The sequence below is a fragment of the Ranitomeya imitator genome, chromosome 4 (assembly GCF_032444005.1).
Source record: "Ranitomeya imitator isolate aRanImi1 chromosome 4, aRanImi1.pri, whole genome shotgun sequence".
In the NCBI taxonomy this organism is placed as follows: domain Eukaryota; kingdom Metazoa; phylum Chordata; class Amphibia; order Anura; family Dendrobatidae; genus Ranitomeya; species Ranitomeya imitator.
In genome coordinates this window covers 631,932,372-631,953,699 of record NC_091285.1, presented here as the reverse complement: position 1 = coordinate 631,953,699, position 21,328 = coordinate 631,932,372, and the positions used below count along the sequence as shown (strand labels likewise).

Below are 21,328 nucleotides of genomic sequence, written 5' to 3'. Positions count from 1 at the left end.
CAAGGATGAGTGTCAGAAAATATTAAAAATCTGTGAGGTCCCTCATCCCCCCTCCTTTCTTCTTTTTCTTTCATGTACCATTTGTCATCATGACAAGATAGGAGCGTGCACTCCATGCTGTGTTCATGTAAAATGGCAAGGTACAGAGCTGTGAAGCCGCTTAATTAAAATTTGAGAATTCCTCTTGATATCTAGGTGACTGAAGAGATGTGTATTGTCCACACACAGAGAGACAGGAAAAGGCTATTAGATTGGAGAGGATCAAAGAAGATCTGACACCTTTACACATAGCTGTAGTCTCTGCAGTACAAGACAGCAGACAGTTAATCTCTGGAAGAAAATATGGAATATCGGAATTTCTACCCATTCATTATTAATGAGACGTATATTGTCGGCACCGGGATAACTAGGAAATCATACACATATTTTCTCATAATCATAACCCTCACCAAAAGGCCCCAAAGCCATAGGGGTCATATAACCACCAGCAGCTAGGCCACGTTTGGTCTCTGAGCATAAATAAAATCCCGATACAAAAGATGGCATCGGTCTCAAAGTTCTGCGGTCATCTTAGGAGGAGTTATTACATAAATTGGGATTTCCTAAATTTATGAAGGGCTGAGTCTAGCCCACAACCAGGTCCTTCTGAGGTCATCATAGAGGGGTGTGTGAGTGGGACTCCGCATCTGATAAATGTTCAATCCCAATTAGGGTTTGTACAAGCAAGTTACATGTCATGTATGCAGGGGCCCTGTTTATCGGCAGACCAATCGAAGCGCTCTCCTTTGGCTAAACTGAATCGTCTCTGCGATCGGTTTAGTAAGTTCTCCTGTTAATCCCTTTTATTTTATGTATCTGTTTATGCTGTGTTGTTTTGTCCCCCGTGTAAAATCTTTTGTATATTTTTCATAAACACTGCCAGCCTTTGGATTAAATATAAAATGTAATAGTTCTGTTCCTTCTGTTCTGTAAACTACGCCTCAAAGTGATCGCTGCCGTTTAACGGTGTCTATCGACTGAAACAGATTAGTGGTGGCAACGGGTAGTCTGGAGGCATCTGAGAGTTGGCTGTGACCGTACTGGAGTGTGTAGACATATTCCATGTGTTGCAATCCTGAGGTGTACATGCCGTACGTTCACGGTTAATTTTCTGATAGCTGGCCTAGTGGTGCGAACAGGCTGCGGCCTTCTCCGTTGATCGTCAGCCAATTGCATAATTGTCCAGACGATAGGGGGCAGCAGAGAGCGGTTCTCTCCAGAGATCGCAGCGGGTGGTACTCGTGACCTTCCCGGCCTGTGATATCAGAGATTTGTGGGATTAGGAAAGTCATGACAATATTTGTATCCCTGACAATAAGGGTCCCAAAGTCACCTGTGAGTGATTGACTTCCATGGGACTGCTGGAAATGCTACCTTCAGCAAGTCAATAGGAGTGAAACAAGTTGGCGCTGGGCCTCTCTGACCTTTCCGGCGCCTGCGCACTGCAGTACTTTGCTCTGCCCTCAACAGGGCAGACAAAGTACGCCTGTGCCAGAGCCGCAGCGTGAAGACCAGAAGAGGACGTCATGGAATGAAGATGGGAGGCCCCAGACCTGAGACACCCATCGGAGCAGGACCGCCCCTAGGTGAGTATAATCTAACCTCTTTTTCTCCTCTTTCAGGCAACATCGGTGGCTTATCTACAGCATTACAGAATGCTGTAGATAAGCCCCTGATGACGATGAGCTTACCTTACCATCGATTTTGGCGGTGACAAGTTCCCTTTAAGGCAATTGGTCCTTTATGCACTTGTAATAAACCTTTGGTTCCATATGGAGAACTTGCTGTGAAGTATTGATAACTGTGTGGTTATTTTCAGATATCTCATACATCGATGATCAAGAGTTCATAACTATGCAAAAGACGGACATCACCTCCATTCGAGATCCATTAAGTAAATACTTTGTCATAAAAGGTGACACTGTGTGGGCAAAGTCACTGCAAGGTGCTAACGAACAAGGTATATATTTTTTAAACCACTCTGACAAAGAAAAAGATTCTATGTTATCGGGGGGAGAGTAAGGATTTTTGGCAAAAGTACATTCACTTATGTTCCATAAACCAAAATCATCTGCGCTCCTGGACAATTGTATCACATAACTGAACATCCGTGTATGGTAATAAATTATAATTACTATTTTCACACTTTACATTGTGCAACTTTTTGTATGTCTGTAGCAAAATTCAAGGTTAGTCTATACATCGACTTGAACAAAACAAAGCCCCCAATTACACTACAAGTCCAAAACCAGGACCTGTTCCTCTCCTATCAACCCAATGAAAAAAGACAGCTGAAAGTGTCGGTGAGTGTTTTATTTTATTGTCTGTTTTGTTTGTGCTTAACATAGTTGTTGTAACAAGTCTGTAGTCTTAGGGCCTCTGGCATAGCTAGAGTCTGAGGGACCCCACTGCAAATGTTTCCCATAGTCCTCCATAAAATACACTGCACAGCTCATAATGCACAGGGCATAATCTTCCATAAAGTATAATGCACAGCCCATAGTCCTTCATAAAGTATAATGTACAGCTCAAAGTCCTCCATAAAGTATAATGCACATCCCATAGTCCTCCATATAGTACAATGCACAGTCCATAGTCCTCCATGTAGTATAGTGCACAGCGCATAATCTTTCATAAAGTATAATGAACATATCCTGGTGAAGTGTCACTTGATGCGCATCTGATGGGAATTGATGAACAGATGGCTTGCTTGAAAACTTTATTTTAACAGGATTACAAAGTCAAAGTCAAAGACTTTGTAAACCTGTTAAAATAAAGTTGTCAAGCAAGCCATCTGTTCATCAGATCCCATCAGATACGCATCAAGTGACACTTCACCAGTATATGTTCTTTGCTTAAAGGTACCGTCACACTGAGCAACTTTTGAACGAGAACGACAATGATCCGTGACGTTGCAGCATCCTGGATAGCGATCTCGTTGTGTTTGACATGCAGCAGCGATCAGGATCCTGCTGTGACATCGCTGGTCGGAGCTAGAAGGCCAGAACTTTATTTTGTCAGGTCACCCGCTGTCATCTCTGGATCGGCGTGTGTGACGCTGATCCAGCGATGAGTCGTCGGGTAACCAGGGTAAACATCGGGTTACTAAGCGCAGGGCCGCGCTTAGTAACCCAATGTTTACCCTGGTTACCATTGTAAATGTAAAAAAAAAAACCACTACATACTTATATTCCGATGTCTGTCACGTCCCTCGCCGTCAGCTTCCCGCACTGACTGTGAGCGCCGGCCGTAAAGCACAGCGATGACGTCACAGCTGTGCCCTGCTTTACGGCCGGCGCTGACACAGTCAGTGCGGGAAGCTGACGGCGAGGGACGTGACAGACACCGGAATGTAAGTATGTAGTGTTTTTTTTTTTGTTTATACCAAGGAAGGTGACGGGCACAAGGGGGCATTCTTTGCGTCTGGAGGAGAGAAGGTTTTTCCACCAACATAGAAGAGGATTCTTTACTGTTAGGGCAGTGAGAATCTGGAATTGCTTGCCTGAGGAGGTGGTGATGGCGAACTCAGTCGAGGGGTTCAAGAGAGGCCTGGATGTCTTCCTGGAGCAGAACAATATTGTATCATACAATTATTAGGTTCTGTAGAAGGACGTAGATCTGGGGATTTATTATGATGGAATATAGGCTGAACTGGATGGACAAATGTCTTTTTTCGGCCTTACTAACTATGTTACTATGTTACTATGTTACTATGTTACAATGGTAACCAGGGTAAACATCGGGTTACTAAGCGCGGCCTTGCACTTAGTAACCCGATGTTTACCCTGGTTACCTGGGGACTTCAGCATCGTTGGTCGCTGGAGAGCTGTCTGTGTGACAGCTCTCCAGCGACCACACAAGGACTTACCAACGATTACGGCCAGGTCGTATCGCTGGTCGTGATCGTTGGAAAGTTGATCAATGTGAAGGTACCTTAAGTCTTTTGGACTTGTGTCCTGCAGCAGCTGAGTTATGTGATATACACATGTTGCTTAGGTGTAACTACACTAGGTGAGCAGATCCATTTTCTGTATTTCTGCATTGTTATAAGTTAAATCCCTATTTGCGCTCTTTTTTCTCCCAGTTTCTACATTTACTAATAAAGTATAATACACAGCCCATAGTCATCCATAAGTATAATGCACAGCACATAGTAATCCATAAAGTATAATGCACAGCCCATAGTCATCCATAAAGTATAATGCACAGCCCATAGTCATCCATAAAGTATAATGCACAGCCCGTAGTCATCCATAAAGTATAATGCACAGCCCATAGTCATCAATAAAGTATAATGCACAGCCCATAGTCATCAATAAAGTATAATGCACCCCCATAGTGATCCATAAAGTATAATGCACAGCCCATAGTCATCCATAAAGTATAATGCACAGCCCATAGTCATTCATAATATATAATGCACAGCTCATAGTCATCCATAAAGTATAATGCACAGCACATAGTAATCCATAAAGAATAATGCACAGCCCATAGTCATCAATAAAGTATAATGCACAGCCCATAGTCATTCAGAATGTATAATGCACAGCTCATAGTCATCCATAAAGTATAATGCACAGCACAGAGTAATCCATAAAGAATAATGCACAGCTCATAGTCATCTATAAAGTATAATGCACAGTCCATAGGGATCAATAAAGTATAATGCACAGCTTATAGTCATCCATAAAGTATAATGCACAGCTCATAGTCATCCATAAAGTATAATGCAGAGCTCATAGTGATCCATAAAGCATAATACGCATCTCATAGTCATCCATAAAGTATAATGCAGCCCATAGTCATCGATATAGTATAATGCACCTTATAGTTATTCATAAAGTATAATGCACCCCAATAATCATCCATAGTAGTATGCACCACATATTAAAATAAATACTCACTGTTGCTTCGCTGCTGTGCAGTGCGTGTCCTCTTATGATACCAGCAGCTGACTCCGGAATGTGACAGGAGCGTGTGATACCGCTGTCATGTGCCCCTTCACGTGTACGGCAACATCAGCTGCTGGCCTCTGATTCGCCGACAGTGTGTATTGTGGCACGCGGATCCCCGCACTGCAATACGCTTCAACTGTATGAGTTTGAGAACGCAAATACAGTTGCAGCTTTTGCTGGTGTTGGCGGGACCCGGCCCTCACCCACCGGACCCCTGACCCAGCGGTGACTGCGGTCGTTACGCCGCTGCTTAGGGTCGATTCATTATTGCATTTGCACCCATGATTTTTTTTAACCTGTTTTTTTATTTCTGCCAAATTGCTCTTTAAATTTTGCCCATTTTAAAGTTTATTTCAGAAAAGTTCACATGCAAGCTTGGACTGGCCCATAGGGCCGGTGGACCTCTGTGCAGACACGGGGTCCCAACCCTACTATATGGGTAGTACTTGGCATAATTATAATTCACATGATTTACTCTGTACAGAAAAAAACAACATCTCATAATTCATTAACCAAATTACCTAGTTTATAATTATACTAGATGGTGGCCCGATTCTAACGCATCAGGTATTCTAGAATATGCATGTCCACGTAGTATATTGCCCAGCCACATAGTATATTGCCCAGCCACGTAGTATATTGCCCAGCCACGTAGCACATTGCACAACCACGTAGTATATTGCTTAGTCACGTAGTATATTGCACAGCCCACGTAGCATATTGCCCAGCCACGTAGTATATTGCCCAGCCACGTAGTATATTGCCCAGCCACGTAGTGTATTGCCCAGTCACGTAGTATATTGCCCAGCCACGTAGTATATTGCCCAGTTACGAAGGTATATAACACTGCCCACGCAGTATTTAGCAGTGTGGGCACATATCCCTGTTAAAAAAAAGTAATTAAAATAAAAAATAGTTATATATTCACCCCTGGGATCCAGCGAAGCTGTGTGATGCGGCCGCCATCTTCCATTCCCAAGATGCATTGCGAAATTACCCAGATGACTTAGCGGTCTCGTGAGACCGCTAAATCTTCTGGGTAATTTCGCAATGCATCTCTGGGAACGGAAGATGGCGGCCGGTGCGAGCGGCTCACCGGACAACGGAGTGTGAGTATAGCAGGTTTTTTGTTTTTTTATTATTTTTAACATTACATCTTTTTACTATTGATGCTGCCTATGCACTGTGACTGTAGGGTAGGGACTAATCGGACTGTGCCTGTCGCTGATTGGTCGCAGCAGCCATGACAGGCAGCTGCCGAGACCAATCAGCGACGCGGGAATTTCGTTATGGAAGTTGAGGACAGAAAGACGGAAGTACCCCTTAGACAATTATATATATAGGTAGCGATACTAGATGGTGGCCCGATTCTAACGCATCGGGTATTCTAGAATATGTATGTATGTATGTATATAGCAGCCACATATTATATAACACAAGCCACGTAGTATATAGGAGCCATGTAGTATATAGCAGACACGCAGTATATAACACAGCCTGTTATGAACTGGTGATTCAGAACCACAATGGACCTAGTGGTTAAGAGCACACAAGGTGACCTGATAGTTACTAATAACATAGGACGAGCTCTGAGACGTGGGAACTCTGCTTACCGCAATCCCTAATCCTATCATACCACACTAGAGGTAGCCGTGGAGCGCTCCTGACCAGACCTAGGGGCCTCTGGCACAGCCTGAGAAACTAGCTAGCCCTGAAGATAGAAAGATAAGCCTACCTTGCCTCAGAGAAATTCGCCAAAGGAAAAGGCAGCCCCCCACATATAATGACTGTGAGTAAAGATGAAAATACAAACACAGAGATGAAATAGATTTTAGCAAAGTGAGGCCCGACTTACTGAATAGACCGAGGATAGGAAAGATAGCTTTGCGGTCAGCACAAAAACCTACAAACAACCACGCAGAGGGCGTAAAAAGACCCTCCGCACCGACTAATGGTACGGAGGTGCTCCCTCTGCGTCTCAGAGCTTCCAGCAAGCAAGAAAAACCAATATAGCAAGCTGGACAGAAAAAATAGCAAACAAAAATAACACCAGCAAAACTTAGCTTATGCAGGGTAGACAGGCCACAAGAACGATCCAGGAGAGAGCAAGACCAACACTGGAACATTGACTGGAGGCCAGGAGCAAAGAACTAGGTGGAGTTAAATAGAGCAGCACCTAACGACTTAACCCCGTCACCTGAGGAAGGAAACTCAGAAGCCGCAGCCCCACTCACATCCACCAGAGGAAGCTCATAGACAGAACCAGCCGAAGTACCACTCATGACCACAGGAGGGAGCTTGACCACAGAATTCACAACAGTACCCCCCCTTGAGGAGGGGTCACCGAACCCTCACCAGAGCCCCCAGGCCGATCAGGATGAGCCAAATGAAAGGCACGAACCAGATCGGCAGCATGAACATCAGAGGCAAAGACCCAGGAATTATCTTCCTGACCATAACCCTTCCACTTAACCAGGTACTGGAGTTTCCGTCTCGAAATACGAGAATCCAAAATCTTCTCCACTATATACTCCAACTCCCCCTCAACCAAAACCGGGGCAGGAGGATCAACGGATGGAACCACAGGTGCCACGTATCTCCGCAACAATGACCTATGGAATACGTTATTGATGGAAAAAGAAGCTGGAAGGGTCAAACGAAAAGACACAGGATTAAGAACCTCAGAAATCCTATATGGACCAATGAAACGAGGCTTAAACTTAGGAGAGGAAACTTTCATAGGAATATAACGAGATGACAACCAAACCAAATCCCCAACACGAAGTCGGGGACCCACACAGCGCCTGCGGTTAGCGAAACGTTGAGCCTTCTCCTGGGACAATGTCAAATTGTCCACTACATGAGTCCAAATCTGCTGCAACCTATCCACCACAGTATCCACACCAGGACAGTCTGAAAACTCAACCTGCCCTGAAGAGAAACGAGGATGGAAACCAGAATTGCAGAAAAACGGCGAAACCAAAGTAGCCGAGCTGGCCCGATTATTATGGGCGAACTCAGCCAAAGGCAAAAAGGACACCCAATCATCCTGATCAGCAGAAACAAAACATCTCAGATATGTTTCCAAGGTCTGATTGGTTCGTTCAGTCTGGCCATTTGTCTGAGGATGGAAAGCCGAGGAAAAAGACAAATCAATGCCCATCCTAGCACAAAAGGCTCGCCAAAACCTCGAAACAAACTGGGAACCTCTGTCAGAAACGATGTTCTCTGGAATGCCATGTAAACGAACCACATGCTGGAAGAACAATGGCACCAAATCAGAGGAGGAAGGCAATTTAGACAAGGGTACCAAATGGACCATCTTAGAGAAGCGATCACAAACCACCCAAATGACCAACATTTTTTGAGAGACGGGGAGATCCGAAATAAAATCCATAGAGATATGTGTCCAGGGCCTCTTCGGGACTGGCAAGGGCAAAAGCAACCCACTGGCACGAGAACAGCAGGGCTTAGACCGAGCACAAATCCCACAGGACTGCACAAACGAACGCACATCCCGCGACAGAGACGGCCACCAAAAGGATCTAGCCACCAAATCTCTGGTACCAAAGATTCCAGGATGACCAGCCAACACCGAACAATGAACCTCAGAGATAACTCTACTCGTCCATTTATCAGGGACAAACAGTTTCTCCGCTGGGCAACGGTCAGGTCTATTAGCCTGAAATTTTTGCAGCACCCGCCGCAAATCAGGGGAGATGGCAGACAAAATTACCCCCTCTTTGAGAATACCCGCCGGCTCAGGCAAACCCGGAGAGTCGGGCACAAAACTCCTAGACAGGGCATCCGCCTTCACATTTTTAGAGCCCGGAAGGTACGAAACCACAAAGTCAAAACGGGAGAAAAACAGCGACCAACGAGCCTGTCTAGGATTCAACCGTTTGGCAGACTCGAGATAAGTCAAGTTCTTGTGATCAGTCAAGACCACCACGCGATGCTTAGCTCCTTCAAGCCAATGACGCCACTCCTCGAATGCCCACTTCATGGCCAGCAACTCTCGATTGCTAACATCATAATTACGCTCAGCAGGCGAAAACTTCCTGGAAAAGAAGGCGCATGGTTTCATCACCGAGCTATCAGAACTTCTTTGCGACAAAACAGCCCCTGCTCCAATCTCAGAAGCATCAACCTCGACCTGGAACGGGAGCGAAACATCTGGTTGGCACAACACAGGGGCAGAAGAAAAACGACGCTTCAACTCCTGAAAAGCTTCCACAGCAGCAGAAGACCAATTGACCACATCAGCACCTTTCTTGGTTAAATCAGTCAACGGTTTAGCAATACTAGAAAAATTATTGATGAAGCGACGATAAAAATTAGCAAAGCCCAGGAACTTTTGCAGACTCTTCAGAGATGTCGGCTGAGTCCAATCATAAATGGCCTGAACTTTAACAGGGTCCATCTCTATAGTAGAAGGGGAAAAAATGAAACCCAAAAATGAAACCTTCTGAATACCAAAGAGACACTTTGACCCCTTCACAAACAAAGAATTCGCACGCAGGACCTGGAACACCATTCTGACCTGCTTCACGTGAGACTCCCAATCATCCGAGAAGACCAAAATATCATCCAAGTATACAATCAGGAATTTATCCAGGTACTCACGGAAGATGTCATGCATAAAGGACTGAAACACTGATGGAGCATTAGAAAGCCCGAATGGCATAACCAGGTACTCAAAATGGCCCTCGGGCGTATTAAATGCTGTTTTCCATTCATCGCCCCGTTTAATACGCACAAGATTATACGCACCACGAAGATCTATCTTGGTGAACCAACTAGCCCCCTTAATCCAAGCAAACAAATCAGACAGCAGCGGCAAGGGGTACTGAAATTTGACTGTGATTTTATTTAGAAGGCGGTAGTCAATACAAGGTCTCAGCGAACCATCCTTCTTGGCCACAAAAAAGAACCCTGCTCCCAATGGCGACGACGATGGGCGAATATGACCCTTCTCCAAGGATTCCTTTACGTAACTCCGCATAGCGGTGTGTTCAGGCACAGACAAATTAAACAGTCGACCTTTAGGAAACTTACTACCAGGAATCAAATCGATAGCACAATCACAATCCCTATGCGGAGGTAGGGCACTGGACTTGGGCTCATCAAATATATCCCGGTAATCCGACAAGAACTCTGGGACCTCAGAAGGGGTGGATGATGAAATAGACAGAAATGGAACATCACCATGTACCCCCTGACAACCCCAGCTGGACACAGACATTGATTTCCAATCCAATACTGGGTTATGGACTTGTAGCCATGGCAACCCCAACACGACCACATCATGCAGATTATGCAACACCAAAAAGCGAATATCCTCCTGATGCGCAGGAGCCATGCACATGGTCAGCTGGGTCCAGTACTGAGGCTTATTCTTGGCCAAAGGCGTAGCATCAATTCCTCTCAATGGAATAGGATACTGCAAGGGCTCCAAGAAAAACCCACAGCGCCTAGCATACTCCAAGTCCATCAAATTCAGGGCAGCGCCTGAATCCACAAATGCCATGACAGAATAGGATGACAAAGAGCAGATCAAAGTAACGGACAAAAGAAATTTCGACTGTACCGTACCAATGGTGGCAGACCTAGCGAACCGCTTAGTGCGCTTAGGACAATCGGAGATAGCATGAGTGGAATCACCACAGTAGAAACACAGCCCATTCCGACGTCTGTGCTCTTGCCGTTCAGCTCTGGTCAAAGTCCTATCGCACTGCATAGGCTCAGGTTTATGCTCAGATAATACCGCCAAATGGAGCACAGTTTTACGCTCACGCAAGCGTCGACCGATCTGAATGGCCAAAGACATAGACTCATTCAGACCAGCAGGCATAGGAAATCCCACCATGACATCCTTAAGGGCTTCAGAGAGACCCTTTCTGAAAATTGCTGCCAGCGCACATTCATTCCATTGAGTGAGCACAGACCACTTCCTAAACTTCTGACAATATATCTCTACCTCATCCTGACCCTGACACAGAGCCAGCAAATTTATCTCTGCCTGATCCACTGAATTAGGTTCATCATAAAGCAATCCGAGCGCCAGAAAAAACGCATCAATATTACATAATGCAGGATCTCCTGGCGCAAGGGAAAATGCCCAGTCCTGAGGGTCGCCACGTAATAAAGAAATAATGATCTTAACTTGTTGAACTGGGTCACCAGAGGAGCGGGGTTTCAAAGCCAGAAACAGTTTACAATTATTTTTAAAACTCAGAAACTTAGCTCTATCTCCAGAAAACAAATCAGGAATAGGAATTCTTGGTTCTAACATAGAATTCTGAACCACAAAGTCTTGAATATTTTGTACTCTTGCAGTGAGATGATCCACACAAGAAGACAGACCTTTAATGTCCATCACTACACCTGTGTCCTGCACCACCCAAATGTCTAGGGGAAAAGAAAGACAAAACACAGTGCAGAGAAAAAAAAATGGTCTCAGAACTTCTCTTTTCCCTCTATTGAGAAGCATTAGTACTTTGAGCCTCCAGTACTGTTATGAACTGGTGATTCAGAACCACAATGGACCTAGTGGTTAAGAGCACACAAGGTGACCTGATAGTTACTAATAACATAGGACGAGCTCTGAGACGTGGGAACTCTGCTGACCGCAATCCCTAATCCTATCATACCACACTAGAGGTAGCCGTGGAGCGCTCCTGACCAGACCTAGGCGCCTCGGTCACAGCCTGAGAAACTAGCTAGCCCTGAAGATAGAAAGATAAGCCTACCTTGCCTCAGAGAAATTCGCCAAAGGAAAAGGCAGCCCCCCACATATAATGACTGTGAGTAAAGATGAAAATACAAACACAGAGATGAAATAGATTTTAGCAAAGTGAGGCCCGACTTACTGAATAGACCGAGGATAGGAAAGATAGCTTTGCGGTCAGCACAAAAATTTACAAACAACCACGCAGAGGGCGCAAAAAGACCCTCCGCACTGACTAACGGTACGGAGGTGCTCCCTCTGCGTCTTAGAGCTTCCAGCAAGCAAGAAAAACCAATATAGCAAGCTGGACAGAAAAAATAGCAAACAAAAGTAACACCAGCAAAATTTAGCTTATGCAGGGTAGACAGGCCACAAGAACGATCCAGGAGAGAGCAAGACCAACACTGGAACATTGACTGGAGGCCAGGAGCAAAGAACTAGGTGGAGTTAAATAGAGCAGCACCTAACGACTTAACCTCGTCACCTGAGGAAGGAAACTCAGAAGCCGCAGCCCCACTCACATCCACCAGAGGAAGCTCATAGACAGAACCAGCCGAAGTACCACTCATGACCACAGGAGGGAGCTTGACCACAGAATTCACAACAACAGCCACATAGTATAACACAGCCACATAGTATAACACAGCCCACGTAATATATAGCACAGCCCACGTAGTATATAACACAGCTCACGCAGTATATAACACAACCTACGCAGTATATAACACAGGCCACGCAGTATATAATACAGGCCACGCAGTATATAACAGTAGCCACACAGTATATAACACAGCCCACGCAGTATATAACACAGCCCACGTAGTATATAACAGTGGCCAAGCAGTATATAACACAGCCCACGCAGTATATAACAGCCCACGCAGTATATAACACTGCTCACATAGTATATAACACAGTCCACGTAGTATATAGCAGCCACACAGTATATAACACAGCCCACGCAGTATATAAGTATATATGAGTGGAGTATATAACACTGCCCATGTAGTATATAGCAGCCACACAGTATGTAACACAGCCCACGTAATATATAGCACAGCTTACGCAGTATGTAACACAGCCCACATAGTATATAACGCAGCCCACGCAGTATATAACACAGCCCATGCAGTATATAACACTGGGCACGTAGTATTTAGCAGCCATGCAGTATATAACACAGCCCACGTAGTATATAGCACAGCCCACGTAGTATATAACAGTGGCCAAGCAGTACATAACACAGCCCACGCAGTATATAACACAGCCCATGCAGTATAACACTGCTCACATAGTATATAACACAGTCCACGTAGTATATAGCAGCCACGCAGTATATAACACAGCCCACGCATTATATATAACACAGCCCACCCAGTATATAACACTGCCCACGTAGTATATAGCAGCCACGCAGTATATAACACAGCCCACATAGTATATAACACAGCCCACGCAGTATATAACACAGCCCACGCAGTATATAACACTGGACATGTAGTATATAGCAGCCACGCAGTATGTAACACAGCCCACGTAGTATATAGCACAGCCCACGTACTATATAACAGTGGCCACGCAGTATATAACACAGCCCACGCAGTATATAACACAGCCCATGTAGTATATAACAGTGGCCAAGCAGTATATAACACAGCCCATGCAGTATATAGCACAGCCCACGCAGTATATAACGCTGCTCACATAGTATATAACACAGTCCACGTAGTATATAGCAGCCACGCAGTATAAAACACAGCCCACGCAGTATATAACACAGCCCACGCAGTATATAACACTGCCCATGTAGTATATAACAGTGGCCACGCAGTATATAACACAGCCCACGCAGTATATAACACAGCCCATGTAGTATATAACAGTGGCCAAGCAGTATATAACACAGCCCATGCAGTATATAGCACAGCCCACGCAGTATATAACGCTGCTCACATAGTATATAACACAGTCTACGTAGTATATAGCAGCCACGCAGTATAAAACACAGCCCACGCAGTATATAACACAGCCCACGCAGTATATAACACTGCCCATGTAGTATATAACACTGCCCACGTAGTATATAGCAGCCACGCAGTATATAACACAGCTCACGTAATATATAGCACAGCTTACGCAGTATATAACACAGCCCACATAGCATATAACACAGCCCACGCAGTATATAACACAGCCCACGCAGTATATAACACTGGGCACATAGTATATAGATGCCACGAAGCTGTCTCAATGCGGGCGCTGCTGCTGCCAGCTTCCGTTCCCATTGATGCATTGCGAAATTACCCTGATGACTTAGCGGTCTCGGCAGCATCAATACTAAAAAGGTGGTCACACAGGGTTAATAGCAGCGTTAACGGAGTGCGTTACCCGCGACATAACGCTGTCCGTTAATGCTGTCATTAACCCTGTGTGAGCGCTGAGTGGAGGGGAGTATGGAGCGGGCGTCGGGCACTGACTGGAAGGGAGTAGGGAGGGACTAATTCTCGGCCGGACTGTGCCCGTCGCTGATTGGTCATCTGTCTGTAACGGAAATCCCACGACCAATCAGCGACACGGGGTTTCCATTACAGACAGACAGATGGAAGTACCCCTTAGACAATGATGTATATATATTGGTACATTTGTGAATGAGGGTAGTGAAATATTTGTATGCAGATGAAAAGTGGGCACCCCCAAAGTCATTGTTACTGGTGGTGAGCCATTGGCATGACATAGGGTATACGTGAGTTCCGTGACCTGGAAAAAATTACCCCAACCCCCTTAAACAGATCTCTTAACAATCTAAAGAATAAACTTCTAACGTACTCAAAACAGCAGACGGAGACATATGTTGGATTTAATTGGCCACAGCAGCCATTTTATTAAATAAAAGATAACAGAACTTTTATGACAACCCAGAATAGGAGGGGCGGTCCTCGAAGCCCCAAAGTTATAAAAAACTCAGTATCCCAAAAACTCCACAATGTTCAGCCCAGGATGAGTCTTACCCCCAGCCGTAAAGCACCAGCTCAGGGATAGATAACAACCAATCCTGGTCCACCGAACCCACCCCCATGCCAGGGGTCCATAAATCCACCTCACGCGGAATAACCGTACCGCGCCTTGTTAAATTCTCTCATGGGGTGTCCAGGACCTCTCAAGATCCCCACCCCATTGAACCACGATTTACCATTTCCACCGACTTCGAGGACCTCCACCCCCGCCAACTGCCGTGACAATACCCTGACAGCATTCACATAACAAAATAAATACATTTAGACGCCTCTTAAAACAATACTCCAAAAGCCCACATATGCCGACTTCACCCCCCCCATTACCCTAACCAAAAAAGGGAGGGTGGGCGGGAGATTCCTCACTTGTCACGCAGGCACCTAAAATGGATGCCTGCGTGAGGAGCGTGCCCCTTTTTATGTGCCCCCTCCCCACAGTCCCCTAGTTCCACCCCTTATTTTCAAAAAATGCCCCTAAAGCCACCCCTCAAGTTCCCAGTTAACCCCTTACCACCGTATCCCTTCTAACTGCTCCAGCTCCCCAGGTCCCACGTAACCCCGTCATGGCGGCCTCCCTTTACGTGCCGTGGGCCCCCAGTACGGCCTTTCTTGACATAGGGTATACGTGAGTTCCGTGACCTGGAAAAAATTACCCCAACCCCCTTAAACAGATCTCTTAACAATCTAAAGAATAAACTTCTAACGTACTCAAAACAGCAGACGGAGACATATGTTGGATTTAATTGGCCACAGCAGCCATTTTATTAAATAAAAGATAACAGAACTTTTATGACAACCCAGAATAGGAGGGGCGGTCCTCGAAGCCCCAAAGTTATAAAAAACTCAGTATCCCAAAAACTCCACAATGTTCAGCCCAGGATGAGTCTTACCCCCAGCCGTAAAGCACCAGCTCAGGGATAGATAACAACCAATCCTGGTCCACCGAACCCACCCCCATGCCAGGGGTCCATAAATCCACCTCACGCGGAATAACCGTACCGTGCCTTGTTAAATTCTCTCATGGGGTGTCCAGGACCTCTCAAGATCCCCACCCCATTGAACCACGATTTACCATTTCCACCGACTTCGAGGACCTCCACCCCCGCCACGAACACGAATGGCCTGACACCTTAGCCATTCATGTCCCTCCACACCTTCAAGCTTAATTCAATGCCACTACGGATAGCCAAACACCACATATCATTACCCACCGCGTTCAGGTGCACGCCATCAGCTCTCCAGTAAGCTCCTTGACCCGATTCCAAGTCCACATGTCTCACGGCCAACGCGCCATTCCTCACCATAAACCGAGATATGGCCCTGTTTATTTTAATCCGGGCCCTGTTCACCCCCTCGTGTGATCTAGCACCTCTCCATCTTTTACGGGGAATGATGTCGGACCACACCAACAACACTTTTGGAAACATGACCCAGAACCTCAGGATATCGAATTTGATATCCTTAATCAGCTCCCTACAAGACCGTTTAGCCAAATCATTCCCCCCTAAATGTATTACCACGATCTCCGGCACTCTATCCAGTCTAACAAAACGATGAAATTCAGGTAACCATTCCTTCCACACCATCCCCCTTTTACCGATCCATCGTAAAGTCACTGTCTCTCGAGAAAGACCCAACTGACAACCGTCCGGACGAACCGCAGCACGCAACGCAGCCCATACAACATACGAATGCGCCATGATCCAGACGAGCATCGGATCAGGCCCTGCAACACAGAAAGAAAGGCAACAAACAATTAACTTAACACAGCTTCTAACTCACAATAGGTTTGGGCGAACATACGACTGGAATCTTGAAGATTCCCACCTCCCAATTCTCCGAACCACATCCTCACCAAGGCCCCACCTAGCGGCCTCAGTCGCTGCCCCGATCCTGAAGGAGTGACCACTATATTGTGTTGCAGGTAAGCCCGCTGCCGCCAAACATTTCCTAAAAACAGAAATAAACTGAAAACGGGACAAGAAAGACCCATTTTCGTGCACCAAGAATGGCTCGTCTAACACCCCGCCCTTTGCCATGTACTTCTTCACGGATGCCACCGGGCACACCGGGGATCCTTCAACATTGAACAACACCACTTTGCACCCTTTCCCATACACGTCCGTTTTGGAAGCCTTAATAAACACTACCACCTTATTCCCTTCGACATCCACGTTTTCTCTTAACAAAATACCTTTTTTACTAACGGACAGGCTAACCAACTCACCTAACCGAAATGCCCCAAAGAAGGCCAAAGAAAAGGCTGCACGGAACAGAACCACTTCCCATTCGGAAAAACACACCTCTTGCAACTTCCGCTCAATGGCTGAGAGCACCTCATAAGATACGGGTCGGCGACCGTCCGAAGCCTTCCAGCCTTTCTTCCAACCCCGAACAACTTGCCGAACCAAGAAGGATTTCGTTATATCCTTACCCCCCCTCCATTTAAGGTTGAAGGCTAGCCCCGCCAGAAACTTATTCAAACGTGTCACAGACCAACCTGCCTCCCAATGATGACCTAAGAACAACAACAAACCATACTCCTCCTCCATATCCTGGTCCATACTTGACATCCAGGATTCCCACAAGCTCCAAGCCTGATTATAATGAGACCAAGATGAATCCGCGAGCGATTTGGTAAATAACTCTGTTACGGCCCTCGCGGCAGGTTCCACAACTCCACTGGACAATCCCGGCCCGCGCTCTCCGCCTGTGGTGCCAAATCCCGGAAAAGCTGCCACTGAAATTGAGAAAGAGCAACAACTATTGGATCAGGCGCTGACAAGCTAACTTCAGATACAATCCATAAGTTAAACTTAAGACCCAGGAAAACCAAGTGCTGCAAGACCTTCACTACTGCAGGCGTAGCCGCTGACAACGAGTTTACCGCCGTCACCATTCCAACATGCTCACAATGAAAAGAAATCTTCAAATTCCTCAATTTGTCACCACACAGGGCCAACGCAACTACCCTGGGGAACAAATGCAACAGTAGCCGGTTGTTTGTTAACCCCTCCTCCTTCCATTCTTCCGGCCAAGCCGCTGCTGACCAGCTACCATGAAAGAAAAGACCAAAGCCACTCATTTCAACGACATGCACCAAAATGCCCAAGGAGGTAGCATCTGCCACCGGCTGAATCCACAGAGATCTGCCATTGTACTCGTCCAGAAAATCCGCCCACATCTTCAAATCGTCCCGAAACTCTTTCTTTATCCTGATGAAATGCAAAGGGGACTTTACCCCTACTGTTGCCAAGGATAGGCGGCGGCAGAACGCTCGACCCATCGGCATGATCCTACATGCAAAGTTCAGTTTCCCTAACAACGATTGCAAACTGCGCAAATTTATCTTCTTCAAACCAATCGTATTAACCACATCTTGGCGCAACGCGGTAACCTTGTCTGCAGGTAGCCTACATTCCATTGCTACCGTGTCGATTTCAATGCCTAGGAAGCTCAACACTGTCACCGGACCAACTGTTTTATCCTCCGCCAAAGGCACCCCGAAGTTTTTTGTCACACTCTCCATTGTATGCAACAAAATCGAACAATCTGCTGATTCCGCTGGCCCTATAAACAGAAAGTCATCCAGATAGTGCGAACATGAGCGTATCCCAGACACATCTTTCACCACCCATTCTAGGAACGTGCTGAAGGCCTCAAAGTAAGCACATGAAATCGAGCAACCCATGGGAAGACAACGATCAACAAAGAAGCCGCCATCCCAAAAACAACCCAATAAATGCAAACTGTCAGGATGAACTGGCAACAAACGAAAGGCCGCTTCGATGTCGGTCTTAGCCAGCTTAGCCCCCTTTCCACATGCTCTAACCCACTCCATCGCTGAATCGAATGATAAGTACGACACCGAACTCAACTCGGGATCAATACCATCATTAACCGAAGATCCCTTCGGAAATGACAGGTGATGGATTAACCTAAATTTATTAGGTTCTTTCTTAGGGACCACGCCAAGAGGTGACACCCTCAGATTTGCAATCGGAGGGGCGACAAACGGGCCTGCCATTCTTCCCAGAGCAACTTCCTTATTCAACTTCTCCGACACGACCTCCGGGAATTGTAACGCCGATTTCAAATTTTTTCTTTTTAAACTAACATCCTGCTCAACATAAGGGATTTTGAAACCCTCCTTAAAACCGTCGCGCAATAAAACTGCAGCTGACCTATCAGGGTATCTACTTAGAAAGGCCTCCATCACGACCCACTGCACCGGAGTCACCCCTTTTGTCAGCTGAATCTCCAACTTTTTGCCTGTTACCCCTGAAACATTTTGAAGCGCTATGCACCCCCCCCGCAGGTTGAACACTCGTGCCTATATTTACACTTGCTCCCGAATCTGCATATGCCATCATTGAAGGCGAAACACAGTCCCTTCTGCAAAGCCGCCGAGTGTCCTGACTGCCCTGAACTCCCGGCGCCCCCGTGAAAAGGCTGGCTAGTCTGACCTAAACGGGACGGGACCATAACTCTCATCCACAACGCTATGTCCTTGTGATCCCACCTGATACTTGGCCTAAAAGCCTTACGCTGACGAAACTGTTCGTCATAGCGTAACCAACCCTGTCCCCCATAGGTCCTGTAAGCCTCCCCTATGGCATCTAAGTAACAAAATAATGCCGAGCAATTTACCGGGGCCTTCTCCCCGATTACGCTAGCCATAATAGCGAAAGCTTGCAGCCAATTTGAAAATGATCTGGGAATCAGCCTATATCTCCGTTTCTCCTCATCTTCTTTTTTAGAGTCCTCCCTTCTAGGTCTATCCAAATTAAATCTCTCTAGGGGTAAAAGAGAAAATATTTCTATGTACTCCCCTTTCCAGATTTTTTCCCTAACCTCTTGTTTTAAATGTGCCCCTAACGGGCCCTCGAAGCAGACATAGACCTCCCCCCTAGCCGCATCGTCTAGTTGCGGTACATCCTCCTTTTCCTTATCCTGCAAAGCTCCCTCACCTGGTGCATCAATTCCTGACCCAGACCCTGGTGCTGTTCCGTCCTTCTCCCTTGATGAGCTCCCCGTGTCTGCCGCAGGACCCGCACTGCTGGATGTACCCGTAACTTCAGACAACTGTCTAGACCCCTCAAACGACCCCGTATTTCCCAACCAAGCAGCTGACGGCAAAGACCCCCTGCTAAGACCGGACCCCCACAAGCCCGCTAGCTCCCCTAAACCTCTAAGGATTAAACCCATACCCCCGCTAGCAACTCCCGAAGTAATGTCACTATTCCTAGCTTCAGGGGAAACTATGCCTGGCAAATTAAAGATAGGGAAAATGTTCTCACCTAGCTGCCTGGGTGCTGTGAGCCCAGCAGCCGAAGATCCAGCTCCCAGCCGAAGGTGTAATGCATCCCGACCGGCTTGATCCGCGATGTTGCCCGCCGAACTCCTGGCGGCCGTATCCGTGTCCTGGCGACTCGGTGATGCCGTCGACTGCCCTGGTGCTGCGGAAAGGGAAAAGGCCGAGCCAGCATCCTGCCGCCCGATGGAAGATGTGCGGCTCCTTGCCACGGATACGTCCCCGCCACTGCGTACCGAAGCGACGGAATGTCGCCTGCCGGAATCCGGAAAATTTCCGCCACCACCAGCAGAGGACGCAGATCCAGAAAAGTTCCGGCCATCACCAGCAGAGGGCGCAGATCCAGGAAAATCCCGGCCATCACCAGCAGAGGGCGCAGCTGCAGGAAAATCCCGGCCAACACCAGCAGAGGGCGCAGAACTTGCAATATCCAGGCCACCACCAGCAGAGGGCGCTGCTGCGTTGAAGACTCCAGAGCTGTGCACTGCAGAAGGCCGCACGCTGATGCCAGGGCCAGCCGACTGCCACCCGCATAATCCTCGGCGCTGAGGGGCCACCGCACCTGACCCCCGTCTCCTCGGCTGTCGCTGCCTCCCACGCTGAGCGGCGCCAGCGGGCATGCTGGCGGCCGCCGTACCGGCTCCTGCTCCTGCCGCCCCACGTCGCCCGGACACTGAAGGAGGGGAGGAAGGATCCACCCCCCGTTGTAGGCCCCGCCGCACTGGAGGATTCCTCCCGGCGCCGCGCTGTGAGGTGGAGGGAACAGCGCTGCTTACCGGAGGGTCCGCAGAGGGGCTCCTATTTCGGCGCCGGGCCCTGGGGATGATGTCCGGGCTTAGGCGCGCCGGAGGCCTAGTCCTCCGCGGCCGGCGCCCGTCCTGCGGTGCCTGCGATGGTGCTCCCGATGTCCCCTGGAGAAGGCTGTTAACGGATGCATTCAGCCAATCTGTCCCCTGGGAGCTGGCTGCCGTCCGGAGACGCTGGAGGATCGCTTCAACGTCCATTCTGGTAAGTGTGACAGAGATTCCTCACTTGTCACGCAGGCACCTAAAATGGATGCCTGCGTGAGGAGCGTGCCCCTTTTTATGTGCCCCCTCCCCACAGTCCCCTAGTTCCACCCCTTATTTTCAAAAAATGCCCCTAAAGCCACCCCTCAAGTTCCCCGTTAACCCCTTACCACCGTATCCCTTCTAACTGCTCCAGCTCCCCAGGTCCCACGTAACCCCGTCATGGCGGCCTCCCTTTACGTGCCGTGGGCCCCCAGTACAGCCTTTCTTCC

The 21,328-nt window shown here is 47.3% G+C and overlaps 1 protein-coding gene across 1 annotated transcript in view; it reads left to right on the top strand.

Annotated features, from left to right (window-relative positions):
- Positions 1-21,328, top strand: part of LOC138674309 (uncharacterized) — a 51,941-nt gene that overhangs the window by 13,021 nt on the left and 17,592 nt on the right. The window contains exons 3-4 of the mRNA XM_069762169.1: positions 1,859-1,999; positions 2,218-2,342. Coding sequence (XP_069618270.1) covers positions 1,859-1,999; positions 2,218-2,342 — 266 coding nt within the window. The remainder of the gene's footprint in view (positions 1-1,858; positions 2,000-2,217; positions 2,343-21,328) is intronic.